Source organism: Chanos chanos, chromosome 9, assembly GCF_902362185.1.
Source record: "Chanos chanos chromosome 9, fChaCha1.1, whole genome shotgun sequence".
Lineage (NCBI taxonomy): Eukaryota > Metazoa > Chordata > Actinopteri > Gonorynchiformes > Chanidae > Chanos > Chanos chanos.
The window spans coordinates 29,972,415-29,990,887 of record NC_044503.1 but is presented as its reverse complement, the minus strand read 5'-3'; the positions used below and the strand labels follow the sequence as shown (position 1 = coordinate 29,990,887).

General features: G+C 38.9%; 2 protein-coding genes and 1 pseudogene across 2 annotated transcripts; all 3 read left to right on the top strand.

Annotated features, from left to right (window-relative positions):
* Nucleotides 1-153: 153 nt before the first annotated feature.
* LOC115821607 (uncharacterized) lies at nucleotides 154-12,692 on the top strand (annotated as a pseudogene).
* A 3,650-nt stretch (nucleotides 12,693-16,342) lies between these two features.
* LOC115821606 (E3 ubiquitin-protein ligase TRIM17-like) lies at nucleotides 16,343-17,488 on the top strand. The gene is made up of 4 exons (XM_030785415.1): nucleotides 16,343-16,735; nucleotides 16,944-17,039; nucleotides 17,130-17,360; nucleotides 17,462-17,488. Exons 1-4 carry the CDS (start codon nucleotides 16,343-16,345, stop codon nucleotides 17,486-17,488), a joined length of 747 nt encoding a protein of 248 aa, XP_030641275.1.
* Nucleotides 17,489-17,599: 111 nt separating this feature from the next.
* On the top strand, nucleotides 17,600-18,473 carry LOC115821605 (zinc-binding protein A33-like). The gene is made up of 2 exons (XM_030785414.1): nucleotides 17,600-17,690; nucleotides 17,902-18,473. The coding sequence occupies exons 1-2, from the start codon at nucleotides 17,600-17,602 to the stop codon at nucleotides 18,471-18,473; spliced, it is 663 nt and encodes a 220-aa protein (XP_030641274.1).

The window sequence follows — 18,473 nt, the reverse complement described above, 5'->3', positions numbered from 1 at the left end:
CTAAAGGATCTATAGAGTCTGTAGATCAGGGTGGGATACAGGTAGAAAACAGAGGATACAATAAATTTACGGTTTGTTTTCTAATCAAAGATCAGAAAGTGAAAGTAGAGTTGAAATACAGGAAGTCACTCCAAGCGTGGAGCTTTTTAAAATATGGCTTCATTAGAAGAGGAGTTGTCTTGTCCTGTGTGCTGTGACGTCTTTAAGGATCCTGTTGTCCTGTCATGTAGTCACAGTGTGTGTAAAGGCTGTCTGCAGCAGTTCTGGGAAAAGAAGGGAACTCAGGAGTGTCCAGTTTGTAGGAGAAGATCATCAAAACCTAATCTTCCTCCCAACCTTGTGTTAAAGAACCTGTGTGAGGCTTTTTCACAGGGAAAATTTGGAAAAACTTCATCAGGGTCCGAGGAGTTCTGCAGTCTGCACAGTGAGAAACTCAAACTCTTCTGTCTGGAGGATAAACAGCCTGTGTGTGTGGTGTGTCAGACCTCAAAAAACCACAAAAACCATAAACTCCGTCCAGTGGATGAAGCTGCACATGAGAGCAGGGTAAGACAAATACTGTGGTTTTTAAACACTACATTTATTTATTTATTTATTTAGTTTGTTAGTTAGTTATTTCTTAAAGACTTTAAAAAAAGAAATAACATTTATTCTGCAAAGTACTGTGAAAATTACTTCAAATTTGGGGAACAAAGAAATCAACACACTTATGGTGTTCTGCATTGAATCACTATATATAATGTTGTATTTGGGATAAATAAGACAATAAATGTGATATGAAATAGAACAATTAGTACTAATAAAATCAAAAGAGTCAAGTCAGTTTATTGTTGACGCTATATAGAAGTAAAAGGTAAGATGAAGTGTGTGTGTGTGTGTGTGTGTAGCTCTGGATCTCTGATCTGTGGAGATCAGGTTGGTTACACTAAGGTGCTCATTCGCTTATCTTGTCAGATGACTACAATTTGCAGAGATCTGGCCATTATATCACACACTCTACAGAATCCAACTGGAAACCAGAGACTTTCTCTAAAAATCGACTTATTTATTTCAGGAAGAGCTGAAGACTGCACTGAAGCCCTTACAGGAGAAACTGGAGATCTTTGAAAAAGTCAAACTGACCTGTGATGAAACAGCAGAACATATTAAGGTGAGAATGACAGTTACAAATCCTACAGTTTCATACAAAATGGCAATTCACTAAAAATTCTACAATGCTTATATGACACACAACAAAATTAGGAAATTTTTACAAATTAAAACTAACCTAAATGAACCAGAAGACCACATCATGGCAACGATATCAATAAATTCAAAGAGTGTACGTTGATATTACAAATGTTTTAACGTTTCTCATTTCAGACTCAGGCTAAATACACAGAGACACAGATTAGAGAAGAGTTTGAGAAACTTCACCAGTTTCTACGAGATGAAGAGACAGCCAGGATAACTGCACTGAAAGAGGAAGAGGAGCAGAATAGTCAGATGATGAAGGAGAAGATTGAGGAGATGAGTCGAGAGATTTCCTCTCTCTCAGACACAATCAGAGCCATAGAAGAGGAGATAAAAGCTGAAGACATTTTGCTCCTGAAAGTAAGAACCAAAACACATCTCACACTCTCTGTCACTGTCTCCGTTTTTGTTGCTCTCTCTCTCTCTCTCTCTCTCTCTCTCTCTCTCTCTCTCTCTCTCTCTCTCTCTCTAACTGTCTGTTCCTCTTTGTCTGTTTGTCTTACAGGTCTGTCTATCTGTCTGTGCTTCTCTGTAATAAATCCTAAACTAGATACCTGGTGAATAACTCATTTAATCTTCTTTCACAGAACTTTGAGACCACAAAGAAAAGGTAAGTAACCTGTCTCTTAACTCTCTTCTTTTTCTGTGATACAAAACCCACAGCAGCACTGACTCCTGAATGTTATTCCAGAGCCCAGTGCACACTGCAGGATCCAGAGATGCTTTCAGGAGCACTGATCAATGTGGCAAAGCACCTGGGCAACCTGAAGTTCAGAGTGTGGGAGAAGATGCAGGACATTGTTCAATACAGTGAGTTTACATAAGAGATAATTAGATGAAAAAAGAAAAAAAATGAAAAGATTTCATATGTCATTCAGTATTGCACTTTGCTCATGTATTCATGATCACTTTCTGGCAGTTTTCATCAGATACTGGTCTGAATGCAAGTTAAAAGACTCTAATGAGAAATTGGAGTTAATGTGAGGCCGAGAGAGGGGGGCGAGAAAAAAAAGAGAGACAGAGAGAGAGAGTGAGAGAGAGAGAGAGAGAGAAAGAGGGAGTGAGAGAGAGAGAGAGAGAGAGAGAGATGTGACAGTGGTTTCTCCTAGTCACAGTCACATTTGTCCTGTTTTTTCCTTTTTTAAAATGTTTCCTTTTCAGATTCTAATGAATAAAAGACAGGAAGTTATGTGGAAGTGTGTAGGAAAAACACACAAATCAAAACACAGGACAAATGTAAAGACACCAGGCATTACTGCGTTTAAAACACAAACACCACACAGCTCATCTTAACATGAAATCAAATACGGTAAATGAAATACATATTGTTACAGACCCAAAGCTCACATGTAACTGAACAGGGTGGTTTTAACTCCAGAGTATAACAGGGTGGAATACGAGGAGAATCTCAGAGTGTTAGACCAGACTAAACCAACTCTCAATACACAACTAATACAACACATGCAACTAATACTAGACACACACAAGAGCCGCCTCCCTTTTCCATGGATGCAGTGCCCTTGAGCAAGGCACTTAACCCCCAACTGCTCCCTGGGCACTGCGGCTGGCCACAGCTCCTAGTGTGGGTTAAATGCAGAGGATAAAATTCGCGATCTATAGAAGTCTGATTACTGTAGAAGCCTGATTATTAACACAATACACACATCACTAATAACAACTAATAATCACTATTACAGCTAATACAACAAACACACAATACAACAATCTCAGTGATCAGTGAAGATAAATTAAAATCAACAAAAACATTACAACATACTGAATATTCAATCTCTCCCTCTGTCTCTGTTCTCTGTCTTCAGCTCCTGTGATTCTGGACCCCAACACTGCAGGACCATGGCTCATCTTGTCTGAGGATCTGACCAGTGTGAGAAAAAGGGATGAATATCAGCAGATTCCTGATAATCCAGAGAGATTTGATGAATATCCATGTGTTCTGGGCTCTGAGGGCTTTAACTCAGGGACACACTGCTGGGATGTTGATGTTGGAGAGATTACACACTGGTTTCTGGGTGTGACCACAGAGTCAAACCAGAGGAAGGGAAGGGCATTCATTAAGACTGATGCTTGGTGTGTGTTCTTATATGATGGTAAATTCTGTGTAAAGGCCTCAGGAGAGTCATCTACTCCACTGAGAGTAAATTATAAACTTCAGAGGATCAGAGTGGAACTGGACTGGGACAGAGGAAAACTCTCATTCACTGATCCTCTAAATTGCAAGCACCTACACACCTTCACACACACTTTTACTAAGAGAATGTTTCCATTCTTCTATAATAACTGTGAACTCTCTCCTCTGAGGATCTTACCAGTGAAGAGTTGTGTAACAGTTGAAAAGCACAGTTAGGTCAAATGTAAAATAAAAAATGAGCAAAAATTTCACATCAAAAGCAAACATATGAAAATTATCAAGATAATCAGTTTCATATTTCTAAGATCACACGGTGACTGTTTTTAAACTACAGTACTCTGTACTATCCTAAACTACAGTCTCTGAAAGTATCACAGATTTTCAAACTTGTGTTTGACTTTATTTTAGTCATAAAGTGCAGTAAACATATTAGTTAAGCAAAAACTCCTCTGACACAGTAATAATGTTTCCTGCATTGACTAAATTAGTGTGTAATGTATGTGTTTGATTTGGACAGTAATTGTGCTGTATGTCTCACTGACTGTACTGTATATGTTATAGTGTGTGATGAGTTTGAATAAAGCCATTATTAATCCTTCATTATGTTATCATTGGATCAGTTCTTTATACTGAGTAGTTTGCTGTAGGTTAAACCAAGAATATCAGAGTAATCAGAGTTTACAGGTTCCTGTTTTTAAGAGTAAGATGAGTCAGTGAGGGTCAAAGTTTTAATCAGTCTGTCTGTTAACACTGAGATCCAAGAGTAAGATAAGACAGTGAAGGTCAAAGTCAACAGCTCTGTCTCATCCATCTGACTGCGTCCTTTACAGAATACTCCATCACATTACCTCAACATTTTATTTTTCAGTTTTGAGGTTTACTGTACAAACACGGTGTAATTCAAAGCTCTCCAGTGTCTTATTTCAGCAACAAATAAATCAGATTTCATAGATTATGAAAATATGAAGTATTTTTAGTATTATGAATTATATTTGTACTATTTTCTCACATGACACTGTTTTACCGTGTCGCTGTGTGATTTAATAATGGGATTTAACATGTGACAAACTATTCTAATGTAGAATAGGTATAGTCACAATGGTGCAGATTCTCTACAATAACAGAAATATCAACATGTCCACCTCTCTCTCCCTGCCTCTGTTCTTTCTCTACAGTTACTCCATATGGCAGTTTTATAGGAGAAGAGTGTGAAAGCTTCACCCAGATCTGAGGAGCTCTGCAGTCTACAACTCAGACTCTTCTGTCTGGAGAACAAACAACTCGTATGTTTTGTGTGTCAGATCTAAAAAAAACCCACATCAACCACAAATTCTGTTCATCTGATGATGAAGCTGTATTTAATAAAATTTTAGGATAAATAAACTGGTAGCTCAATTTTCTTAAATGTGACACAGGGCTTTTCTTAAATCTTTTAAATGTTATGAGTCAAAACAATGTTTATGTACAGTCACTTCCAAAATTACCTAAACCCCATCACTTAGACATCAGAAAACCAAACTTTAAGCTAATCCACTAGCTTTGTCTTCTCACAAATAATAAACCAAGTAATGAAACATGGCACCATGGCGCAAAAGGTTGTACTTCCACAATACACCTGTGTGCTGATGATAGTGACACGCTGAACTTGTCAGGTATTTCTCAGAAGTTAGTTTGGTTGGCCATGTACCAAAGAAAGAGTGGAACCTTTTGCTTGAGAGGAACCTCTGGAGGACCTGCGGCCTGGTGGTTCTGATTTAGACCCTGCTGTTCCAGTACATCCGTGAACTAATCAAACTGAGAACGGGTGGTCCGAAGATGCCTGAAAGATGTCAGCCCATCCATGTGGAAAAGTATCTTCCATTCACTGCCGCTCTTGAGGATTGTTGTCGGTGGCATTACAAATTGGTCAAGTTTCGGATTTCTGAAAAATTTCAAAGAGTGAATTAGTCAAATGAATAGAATTCTCATGATGAAATGAATATTGTTTGTTTAAATTAGTAAATGATGTCTAAAACATCCCAGAGTATGCTGTATTTGTCATGGGTTGGACTATTTCTGACCTCTAGAGGTCGCCATAGACTCTTTGTCCTGGCTATGTTTTCCCTACCCTCTCGTTACCTAGTTCACTTGTACCATACTGTCTCTGTCATGTGCTTGTTAACACAGTGTATTTAAGCGCAGTCCTTTGTCTATGTCCTTGCTAAATCTTCGTGATTCTCTGTGTCTCTCAAGTCCTAAGCCTTTTGTCCATTGCGATTTTTTTGGGTTGCTCCTGGTAAGACTCTGCCTGTTCACGATACCTCTTCTGGATTGTCCCTCGTAAATGGGTTTTTGACTGATTTTCCTAACCTGACTCTGGCCTGCGTTTTGGGTTCCGATTTTGGACTTTGTTTTGGACTGGCTTGCCTGCGTACTGTTTTTTCCCCTGTTTTGGATTTGTCTTTTGCTTAGATTTTTTGTTCCTTTGGATTTTTTGAGATTTTTTTTTTTTTTTTAAATAAACCAGTTGAACCAATTCTTGTGTTGCTCTGCACTTGAGTCTCTATCAGTCTCTGGTAGCTCAGTGGATAAATGCTTAACTAACACCTTGGTGACCTGGAATCAAACAGTAAGTCTCAGAACATTTTGACTTTTTCAGGCTTTTTGGTTTGTTGACAAGTCTTGAGTCTGTTCTAGTGTCATGCTCCAGTTTAATATAATCATTCCTTCTTCTCCATGTTCCATTGAAATAAAGTCGTTCTGTATCATCAGAGTTCGTCTTGGGAATTGCACATTTTTTTTTTTTTTAATCTAGCAGCAGTTTTTGTTCTGTTTTCTTACTGATCTGCATTGTTATGTGTTCAGCAATGAGGGTAGGTACAGCTGGCCATCCAGTAACTTAAATCCAAATCATTCTTCATGTGAAACACTGTGCAAATCAAGTTAGTGGAGGTTTGTCTTTAACACAGTTACCAGGGAACGTAAAGTCGATGTGACACACTGAAAATTAACACTCCTTTAGTTTTGAAGACAGAGCTCTGTTAGCCCTGAAATGGGCCTTTGGATGGGACCAGTAAACTTATTTATTGATTTATTTTATTGTAAAACCTTTGCCTGACTGTTTTCAGTTACATGAAACTGCGCAAATTGCGTGAGTAATCTGGTTTTGCAGGTCCTATCAGACACTTCTACATATGTTATGGACCCTGTGATACAACAGTTTCTGCTCAACAGAGAAGGCAGCATATGACAACAAGGTAAGAGAAACAAAGTGACAGACCAATAGTTCAACCCAACTAAGCATTGCATTGAATATTAGTAGTAAGTTAAAGAACACAGGATATAAACTGAATGCATGTAGATTTTATTTTTGACTTCAAGATGTAAATACACACACACACACACACACACACACACACATATATATATTAGTGTAGGTTAATGAATGATTTATCTTAAAAATATTTTGTCTCTACATCAAGGAGTTATCTAGGCCTTAGTCCGAGCATGGTGTTTATATTTAAAAAAACAATGTAAACTCTGCATTGCTGAATTTTTATGTGAGTGCCAACATATAATTTGCATAATATAATCCAGGTGGAACTGAAGGTTTTTCTGAAACGCTCGCAGGAAAGACTGGCAGTGTCTGAAGATGTAAAACTTATATGTGACAAAACAGCTAGCCACCTTAAGGTCAGAATAATCTTTTAATATTTATAATAAAATATGTCAGTGTTATGCATGCTTTTTTGAAATAATTTTGAAAATGTTACACTTTGGTACATTCCTTTACACATTTTCTATTGCAGATTCAGGCTGGGGATACAGAGAGAAAAATTAGGGAGGAGTTTAAGAAACTCTATGACTTTTTACTTGATGAAGAGGCAGGCAGGATAGCTTTACTGAAAGAGGAACGGAAACTGAAGAGCTGAATGGTGAAGGAGAAGATTGTGGAGATGAATAGAGAAACATCTTCTCTTTCAGCATCAATCACAGCCATAGAAGAGGCATTAAGAACTGACAACATCTATTTCTTACAGGTTAATGTTTGATTTCACACACTTAAAAGTGAGCTGTATAAATTCTATTTATTCCCACTCATTTCTCTCTCTCTCTCTCTCTCTCTCTCTCTCTATCTCTCGCTCTCTCTCTCTCTTACTATCTCTTTCTCTCTCTATTTCTCTCTCTCTCTCTCTCTTTTTTTTTAACAGAACTTCAAAGACATAGTGGTAAAGTGCGTAACCTTTGTTGGGACTTTTTTCCAACCCCAAAGCAGTCATAATGCTGATTCCTAATTGTGACATTTGTTTTTTCACCAGTTATTCCAGAGCCCAGTGCACACTGCAGGATCCAGAGATGCTTTCAGGAGCACTGATCAATGTGGCAAAGCACCTGGGCAACCTGAAGTTCAGAGTGTGGGAGAAGATGCAGGACATTGTTCAGTACAGTGAGTTTTGCCTTAAGTTCATGTTCTGCAGCAATACCGTAATACTACATTATTAAAATAATATTATACAGCAGTCATACATCTTATTATGTGCAATATAATAAAACTGTGTCAGTTATTTATATCTGTACTCACCTCTCCAGCTCCTGTGATTCTGGACCCCAACACTGCAGCACCATATCTCATCCTGTCTGAGGATCTGACCAGTGTGAGATTCAGTGATGAGAAACAACAGATTCCTGATAATCCAGAGAGATTTGATAGATATGCATGTGTTCTGGGCTCTGAGGGCTTTAACTCAGGGTCACACTGCTAGGATGTTGATGTTGGGGACAATACATACTGGTCCTTGGGTGTGACCACAGAGTCAAACCGGAGGAAGGGAGATACATTCTTTAACGCTGGTGTCTGGTATGTTCAGTTATGTAATGGTAAATACAGGCCATGGTCCCCAGGAGAGTTATCTACTCCACTGACAGTGAATAATAAACTCCAGAGGATCAGAGTGGAACTGGACTGGGACTCTCATTCTCTGATCCTCTAAATAACACACACCTACACACCTTCACACACACCTTTACTGTCAGAGTGTTTCCATTCTTGTCTTATAACTGTAAACTCTCTCCTCTGAGGATCTTACCAGTGAAATGTTGTGTAACAGTGAAGCGTGGTGTGAAATTTCTGTTTTTGATGTTTGATTTGTATATGGGTCAAGAACATTAGCTGTGTTTTACACAGTCTTCTGCAGACCCTTCAGTCTCCATGTGGTGAATATTAAGCCTTATTATTTACTGTTGATATACTAAGGTGTAGTAATAGTCTAGTCAGTTATCATTGTCTGTAACAGCATGTTCATAGGAGTTTCTTGTCCTGAATATAATACAGTTGAATATTAAATTAAATAGTGACTGAGGACTTTGATAAACTGAGTGGAGGTATAGCTGGAGAAAAGCCTTAATGCTTGATCCTCAAGGGGAGAATGTGATATTTGAAAACACAAGACCTTATAAACCAATCAGAAACCCTCATCTGAAACCCCACCCTCTGAGAAGGCGGGAAGTCAAGAAGTGTCAGTTGGTTTGAAATACAGGAAGAGCTCTACTTTTCAAATTAAACCAAAACGTAGATTAGAGTTTCTTTAATGGTAAACAAACAGTGACTAAAGGATCTATAGAGTCTGTAGATCAGGGTGGGCTACAGGTAGAGAACAGAGGATACAGTAAATTTACAATTTGTTTTCTAACCAAAAATCAGAAAGTAAAAGTAGAGCTGAAATACAAGGAGGCACTTCAAGCGTGGATCTGTTAAAACATGGCTTCATCAGAAGAGGATTTCTACTGTCCTGTGTGCTGTGAAGTCTTTAAAGATCCTGTTGTCCTGTCCTGTAGTCACAGCGTGTGCAAAGACTGTCTGCAGCAGTTCTGGAAGAGAAAAACGTCCAAGGAGTGTCCAGTCTGCAGAAAAAGATCTTCAAGACATCTTCCTACCTGTAACCTTGTGTTGAAGAACCTGTGTGAGGCTTTTTTACAGGGAAAATTTGGAAAAACTTCATCAGGGTCCGAGGAGTTCTGCAGTCTGCACAGTGAGAAACTCAAACTCTTCTGTCTGGAGGATAAACAGCCTGTGTGTGTGGTGTGTCAGACTTCAAAAAACCACAAAAACCATGAACTCCGTCCAGTGGATGAAGCTGCACTTGACAGCAGGGTAAGACAGTTATTGTGGTTTTTAAATAATACATTTATTTATTTAGTTAGTTAGTTGTTTAGTTATTTATTTATTTCTTACAGACTTTAAAAAAAGAAATAACATTTATTTTACAAAGTACTGTGAAAATTAATTCAAATTTGGGGAACAATGAAATCAACACACTTATGGTGTTTTGCATTAAATCACTATATATAATGTTGTATTTGGGATAAATAAGACAATACATGTGATATGAAATAGAACAATTAGTACTAATAAAATTAACAGAGTCAAGTCAGTCTATTGTTGATGTTATATAGAAGTAAAAGGTAAGACGAAGAGTGTGTGTGTGTGTGTGTGTGTGTGTGTGTGTGTGTGTGTGTGTGTGTGTGTGCATGTAGCTCTGGATCACTGATCTGTGGAGATCAGGTTGGTTACACTAAGGCGCTCATTCACTTATCTTGTCAGATGACTACAATTTGCAGAGATCTGGCCTTGTGTCACACACACACACTATACAGAATCCAACTGGAAACCAGAGACTTTCTCTAAAAATATGCTTATTTATTTCAGGAAGAACTGAAGACTGCACTGATGCCTTTACAGGAGAAACTGGAGATCTTTGAAAAAGTCAAACTGACCTGTGATGAAACAGCAGAATATATTAAGGTGAGAATAATTGTTACAAATCCTACAGTTTCATACAAAATGTTAATTCACTAAAAATTCTACAATGCTTATATGACACAGAAAAAAATTAGGAAATTTTTACAAATTAAAATGAACCTTAATGAACCAGAAGACCATATCATAGCAACGATATCAATAATTTCAAAGAGTGTACGTTGATATTACAAATGTTATAATGTTTCTCAATTCAGACTCAGGCTAAATACACAGAGAGACAGATTAGGAAAGAGTTTGAGAAACTTCATCAGTTTCTACGAGATGAAGAGGCAGTCAGGATAACTGCACTGAAAGAGGAAGAGGAGCAGAAGAGTCAGATGATGAAGGAGAAGATTGAGGAGATGAGTAGAGAGATTTTCTCTCTCTTAGACACAATCAGAGCCATAGAAGAGGAAATAAAAGCTGAAGACATTTTGCTCCTAAAAGTAAGAACCTAAACAGGTCTTACACTTTCTGTCACTGTCTCTGGTATTGTTTCTCTCTCTCTATTCCTCTTTGTCTATTTATCTTACAGGTCCGTCTATCTGTCTGTGATTCTCTATAATACAAACTAGATGCCTGCTGAATAACTCATTTAATCTTCTTTCACAGAACGTTGAGGCCACAAAGAAAAGGTAAGTAACCTGTCTCTTAACTCTCTTCTTTTTCAGTGGTACAAAATCCACAGCAGCACTGACTCCTGAATGTTATTCCAGAGCCCAGTGCACACTACAGGATCCAGAGATGCTTTCAGGAGCACTGATCAATGTGGCAAAGCACCTGGGCAACCTGAAGTTCAGAGTGTGGGAGAAGATGCAGCAGACTGTTCAATACGGTGAGTTTACATAAAAGATAATTAGACAAAAAAAGAAAAAAAAAATGAAAAGATTTCGTATGTCATTCAGTATTGCACTTTGCTCATGTATTCATGATCACTTTCTTATGGTTTTCATCAGATACTGGTCTGAATGCAATATAATAGACTCCAATGAAAAATTGAAGTTAATATGAGGCAGAGAGAGGGGGGAGAGAAAAAAGAGACAGAGAGACAGAGAGAGAGAGAGAGAGAGAGAGAGAGAGAGAGACGTGACAGTTGTTTCTCCCAGTCACATTTGTCCTGTTTTTTCCTTTTTTAAAATGTTTCCTTTTCAGATTCTAATGAATAAAAGACAGCAATTTATGTGGAAGTGTGTAGGAAAAACACACGGATCAAAACACAGGACAAATGTAAAGACACCAGGCATTACTGCAAGCTTTTAAAACGCAAACACCACACAGCTCATCTTGACATGAAATCAAATACGGTAAATGAAATACATATTGTTATAGACACAAAGCTCACATGTGACTGAACAGAGTGATTTTAAGCCCAGAGTGTAACCGTGTGGAATAAGAGGAGAATCTCAGAGTGTAAAACCAGATTAAACCAACTCTCAATACACAACTAATACAACACATGTAACTAATACAACACACCCACACACAACTAATACAAGACACACACAAGAGCTGCCTCCCTTTTCCACGGATGCAGTGCCCCTGAGCAAGGCACTTAACCCCCAACGGCTGGCCACTGCTCCTAGTGTGGGTTAAATGCAGAAGATGAAATTCGCTATGGCGATCTATAGAAGTCTGATTATTGTAGAAGCCTGATTATTAATACAACACACACATTACTAATAACAACTAATAATAACTATTACAGCTAATACAACAAACACACAATACAACAATCTCAGCTAAAAAAAACAAAAACAAAAACAAAAGCAAACAAACAAGCAAAAAACATTCAAACAACTAAATAACGCACACAACTAATAAAACACACACACAACTTATCTGAGTATGGTACTCTTTAACACATTGTCTGAATACTGTGAATCTCAGTAATCAGTGAAGACAAATTAATAAAAATAAAACCAATTTTACATTATTACAACATATTGAATATTCAATCTCTCCCTCTGTCTCTGCTCTCTCTCGACAGCTCCTGTGATTCTGGACCCGAACGTTGCTCATCCATGTCTCATCCTGTCTGAGGATCTGACCAGTGTGAGATTCAGTGATGAGAAACAGCAGATTCCTGATAATCCAGAGAGATTTGATGAATATCCATATGTTATGGGCTCTGAGAGTTTTAACTCAGGGATACACTGCTGGGATGTTGATGTTGGGGGGAATACACGCTGGTTTCTGGGTGTGACCACAGAGTCAAACCAGAGGAAGGGAAGAACATTCTTTAGCAGTGGTGTTTGGTGTGTGTGGTTATATGCAGGTAAATACAGGTCATGGGCCTCAGGAGGGTCATCTACTCCACTGACAGTGAATAATAAACTCCAGAGGATCAGAGTGGAACTGGACTGGGACAGAGGAAAACTCTCATTCTCTGATCCTCTAAATAACACACACCTACACACCTTCACACACACTTTTACTGAGAGAATGTTTCCATTCTTCTATAATAACTGTGAACTCTCTCCTCTGAAGGTCTTACCAGTGAAGAGTTGTGTAACAGTTGAACAGCACAGTTAGATCAAATGTACAATAAAAAATGAACAACAATTTTACATCAAAATTAAATATATGACAATCGTCCTCATCAGTTTATGAGATCTAATTGTGAAAGTGTATGAAGGTCAAGATAATCAGTTTCATATTTCTAAGACCACACAGTGACTGTTTTTAAACTACAGTACTCTGTACTATCCTAAACTACAATCTCTGAAAATATCACAGATTTTCTTCAAATCCAAGTTGTGTGTTTGACTTTATTTTAGTCATAAAGTGCAGTAAACATATTAGTTAAGCAAAAACTCCTCTGACACAGTGATAATGTTACCTGCATTGACTAGATTAGTGTGTAATGTATGTGTTTGATTTGGACAGTAATTGTGCTGTATGTCTGACTGTACTGTACTGTATATGTTATAGTGTGTGGTGAGTTTGAATAAAGCCATTATTAATCCTCCATTATGTTGTCATTGGATCAGTTCTTTATATTGAGTGGTTTGCTGCAGGTTAAACCAAGAACATCAGAATGATCAGAGTTCACAGGCTCCTGTTTTAATAAGTCTGTCTGTTAACACTGAGATCCAAGAGTAAGATGAGACAGTGAAGGTGAAAGTCAACAGCTCTGTCTCATCCAAGTGACTGTGTCCTTTACAGAATACTTCAACACATTACCTCAACACTTTATTTTTGAGTTTTGAGGTTTACTGTACAAACATTGCACAACCATATCTCATCCTGTCTGAGGATCTGACCAGTGTGAGATGCAGTGATGAAAAACAGCAGATTCCTGATAATCCAGAGAGATTTGATTGGTATCAGTGTGTTCTGTGCTCTGAGAGTTTTAACTCAGGGACGCACTGCTGTGAAGTTGATGTTGGAAACAGAACAGTCCTGGGGTGTTACCACACTGTCAAATCAGAGGATGGGAGATACATTCTTTAACACTGGTGTCTGCATAACTACTGTAAACTCTCAGTGAAGTGTTGAGTAACAGTAGAAACAGCACAGTTAGAGCCTACACTGTCTCTGTTTAAAGTGAAACATTTCTACTGTTATTGTCAGCTGTACATGTTCCTCATATGAGGCTTTCTTTGAGACTGCTCTTTGTGTTTGAGAGTTCCAGGAGTTTGACAGAGTGGGCATGCTTCTCCAAATCACTGGCTTGGGATTTTTGGAGTGAGTCAAACATCATAGGTGGTTGTGACAGAGTTGGTAAAGCTAGAGTCCTGTCTCCTTTAAGACATAATAGAAAGAGAGATCTCTGCATTGTGTTCCGCATCAATGCACTCACTCCACTACTTGTGACTTTGACACGACTGAACTAAGAAAGCGTTTCTACTGTCAGACAATCCAGTCTCTCCAAGTACCTGACTGTTGTGTTACACGAAACATAACACACATTTGAAATATGTGCTTCACACTTAGTAAAGGGGAGCAGTCAGTCAGAATTACACGTAACCTAAGCTCCGCTTTGCAACATACGATACCTGAGAGAAATCAGTACCTCTAGATACACACATTTTCCATCATAGGGCCAAGTTTGACTTTCGCTCTTTCCAAATATGTACAAACTGGCAGAAACATGTAATGTAGAGCGTCAGCAATGTCTGGGACTCCACAGATCAATAAAGACGGAACACAGAAAGTTCAGTCACCCCCCCCCCCCTTTTCTTTTAAACATCAAAATTTAGGAAGTGAAAGTAAAGTTTTCATTAAGGGAACAGACAATGTGCACAACACACCCAGCTACCTAAGCAACAAAGGCAAAAACTGTAACTGTCAGCGAAAATGGCTTTTAAATTATCACTAAAAGAGAAGACCTTCTCCTGTCCAGTATGTGGTGACATCTACAAGGATCCTGTCCTACTGTCGTGTAGTCACAGTGTGTGTAAAGTCTGTCTGCAGCAGTTCTGGGAAAATCAAAGGATCTCGAGAGTGTCCAGTTTGCAAGAGAAGAGCTTTAATGGATCTTCCTGTGAATCTAGCCTTAAAAGACTTGTGTAGGGCAGTTTTACAGGAGAAGAGTGTGAAAGCTTCACCCAGATCTGAGGAGCTCTGCAGTCTACAACTCAGACTCTTCTGTCTGGTAGTTCTGATTTCGACCCTGCTGTTCCAGTACATCCGTGAACTAATCGAACTTAAAAACGGGTGGTCCGAAGATGCCTGAAAGATGTTAGCCCATCCATATGGAAAAGTATCTTCCATTCAGTGCCACTCTTGAGGATTGTTGTCTGTGGCATTACAAATTGGTGAAGTTTCGGATTTCTGAAAAGTTTCAAAAGTGAATTAGTCAAATTAATAGAATTCTCATGATGAAATGAATACTGTTTGTTTAAATTAGTAAATGATGTCGAAAACATGCCAGAGTATGCTGTATTATGTTTAATATACTAAACTGATATGTTTTATTTCTGTTAAGCCTTTATATCCTCACAAATTTATATCTCTGTCTAAAGTTAATACTTGTCCTTAATTTATTTCATTTTACATTTACTTTGTTTTCAATGTCATGTCATTTATTTCCTCTCTTGTACAGTTCAACCAATAGGGGGGAGGGGTAGGATGTATTTGTAGACAACTGCATTTGAATTAGTGAATAGAATTTTTAGACACGTTCCCAAGTGTAAAAGTGCCGTAAAAGAAAATGTATAATACATCATGTGTCGTTTTTCCTCCTCTGTTTCGTTCATATGTGTGCAAGGAGGCTGCACTGCTGACAGTTCAATTGTCTATACCAGGGGTGGGCAAATCCGGTCCTGGAGGGCCAGTGACCTGTCGGGGTTTTGTTTTCACCTCTTAGTTACCTGTTGATTTTCACCTTGAAAACAGGTGTGCCCTCTCTTCAGCCAATCACAGATTGTATGTAGTTAGCTGACAAGAAAAACAGCAGGACCATGGCCCTCCAGGACCGGATTTGCCCCACCCCTGGTCTGTACACTTTCCAAAAAAACAAAAACAAAAAAAAAACAAAACACCACCAGCACCACCACCACCAATAACAGTAAAAACACCAGTTTGTCATGGTCAGCAACGTTTTTTGTTTACGTTTGTTTTGTTTGTCGTGCACCTGGAACGCTTGGATGTCGGAAATTGGAAATTTCATCTGGGAAATTCGGATTTCGGACTTTGAAGGGAACGCAGGACAAAAGCCCGGTCCTTTGGGAGGAGAGCAGCACAAACCAAGCGTACAGTATTTTGTATACTTTCACTTTAAACGTACGTCTCTGTGATCCTTGAACATTCAAGGGGAATTCAGTGCGCATGGTATCATCTGCCTTGCGATTCTGCTGGTTCATGATCACGATATTCACATTTCTCTGAAAATGTAGAATGATGAGCTGTTTCTGGATGAGCTTAAAATGTGCCCTCTGCTGCACGGCTCAGAGTCGTCAACTGCCATGCGTCAAAACTTCCGGAACACAAAAGGGAGATTTTCATTACTGTGACAACAACGGATGATGGTGCCAGGAACAAAGAATATTTGCCTCGCTAAACGTTTGCATGGACATAAAAACAGTTCTCGTATTGGAAGAAACCTAAACTGGAAAAAGTATACTTGAAACTGGCCGAAATGCCATTTGGTTAGCGGCACAGACTCAGGAAGAATAACTGAGAGACTTACACGAGCTAGGAAACTGGTTTCAGTTTTCCTGAACTGAAAGTTCGCCAGGATGGCTGCAAAGCGCATTTTCGCTGATGAAGATTTTACGTGCCCCGTGTGCTGTGACATTTTCACAGATCCTGTTCTTTTGCAATGCAGTCATAGTGTATGTAAAGCCTGTGTGGAGCAATACTGGATCACTAAACCGTTTCGACAGTGCCCTATTTGCAGAAAAAGATCAAAAAGAAATCCGCCCATTAACCTGGCGTTGAGGAATCTATGCGAAGCTTTCCTTGAGGATAGAAATCAACGCGCATCTGAAGTGCTTTGCGCTTTACACGACGAAAAACTTAAGCTTTTCTGTCTTGACGATAAAGAACCTGTGTGTTTGGTATGTCGAGACTCCAGTAAACACAAAGACCATAGGTTTCGACCCGTGGATGAAGCAGTTCGCGACGTAAAGGTAAGTAAATGTTGGTATTGGATAAGTAGAGTACCATACATCGCATCAATTTATTGATTCCCCCTAATACAAGTTTTAACTGTCAGTGCGTTTTGACTTCTCATTTTAAGTGCCGTTACAGCAATCTATCAGTTGTGCAGCCTGTCGGGCGATGCAGATGAGGGACAATTTCTAGGTTCTTTCCTCTGATAAAGTTGTTTCGTTTCAGGAGGAGATCCGGAGAACTTTGATTCCTTTGAATGAGAAAAAGAGAGTGCTTGAAAAAGCGAAACAAACGTTTATACAAAAGGAACAGTATGTTCAGGTAAAACTAATATGACGTGACCACGTTTATGCTGATAATTTCAACATAATCATAATTGATATTTTCATAATTCATGCATCTGTCTTTAAGAGCCAGGGTAAGACAACAGAGAAGCTGATTAAAGAAGAGTTTCTAAAACTTCACCAGTTCTTGTTCAAAGAACAAGAGTCCAGGATGACTGCTGTGAGGGAAGAGAGAAGAATAAAGTGTGAGATAATTCAGAAGAAGGTGGAGACAATGGACAGAGAGATATCATCTGTTATTCAGATTATCAGAGAGGTGGAGAAGAGATTAGGAGTGAACAACATCTCAGTTCTGCAGGTCAACACTGACTTCTGTCTTGTTTATGGGTTTATATACATTTGTCTGCTAAGTCAAAGTCACATTTTTATTAGTTTATGTTTTCATCTTGTTAATTACAGAACTTTAAGGATACCTTGAAACAGTAAGTATGCTTTATCCTGACTGTCTTTTTCTATGTGGTTCTGAACCCAAAAGCCACAAAAGTACTGACTCCTGAATATCATTCCAGAGCCCAGTACACACTGCCAGATTCAGACATGGTTTCAGGAGAGCTGATTGATATGGCAAAACACCTGGGTAACCTGAAGTGCAAAGTCTGGGCGAATATGATGGACGTTGTCCACTTCAGTGAGTACTATAAAATAACTGAACTGTTTTAGTAATTTTTTTGTAATACGTTTGTTCCAGCATCTACATCCAAATCACGTTCAAGTGGGTACAAGATTAAATTCCACTTTCAGTTTTGTTTGCTGGGAATTGGTAAGGTTAGTATCTTAGCAACATCATAGCAAAAATGTTCAGGATTGCCTGCCTGAATCTTATTGTTGTTTGTCTTCAGCTCCCGTGACCCTGGACCCCAACACCGCTCATCCAGATCTCATTTTCACTGAGGACTTAAGCAGCGTGAGGGACAGTGACGAAAACGAAGAGGTCGAGAGTGGAGGAGAGTCTGGGAATATACTCAAGCTTCCTACTAATCCGGAGAGATTTAACGCAAGTCCTTTCGTGCTGGGATCTCAGGGATTTCAATTTGGGATACACAGCTGGGATGTGGAAGTAGGGGATAATACATTTTGGATGATTGGTATAGCCACAAAGCCTGTTAAAAGAATGGGCCAAAGTTTTTTCCCCAGCAAAATTTGGAGCGTTAGCTACGATCACGGAAGATTAGGTTCTCGCTCCCCGGGCCAGCCTTACGCTCCGATCTCCCTGAACGGGAAACTGGAGAGGATCCGAGTGAGACTGGACTTGCAGCACAGAAAAGTGACATTCTCAGATCCACTAACCCACACCCACTTGTACACTTTCTCAGATTATTTCACAGAGGCTGTCTTTCCATTTTTCTACACTTTGTGTAGCGACTGTCCTCTGAGGATTCTCCCCCAGGCGCCGCTTGGAATTCTAAAATAG

Coding starts and splice junctions, on each gene's coding strand:
- LOC115821606 (XM_030785415.1), top strand. CDS start 16,343: ATGGCTGCAAAGCGCATTTTCGCTGATGAAGATTTTACGTGCCCCGTG. Junction 17,040..17,129: donor AAAAGGAACAGTATGTTCAG/GTAAAACTAATA, acceptor TCTGTCTTTAAG/AGCCAGGGTAAGACAACAGA. Junction 17,361..17,461: donor ACAACATCTCAGTTCTGCAG/GTCAACACTGAC, acceptor TGTTAATTACAG/AACTTTAAGGATACCTTGAA.
- LOC115821605 (XM_030785414.1), top strand. CDS start 17,600: ATGGTTTCAGGAGAGCTGATTGATATGGCAAAACACCTGGGTAACCTG. Junction 17,691..17,901: donor GATGGACGTTGTCCACTTCA/GTGAGTACTATA, acceptor GTTTGTCTTCAG/CTCCCGTGACCCTGGACCCC.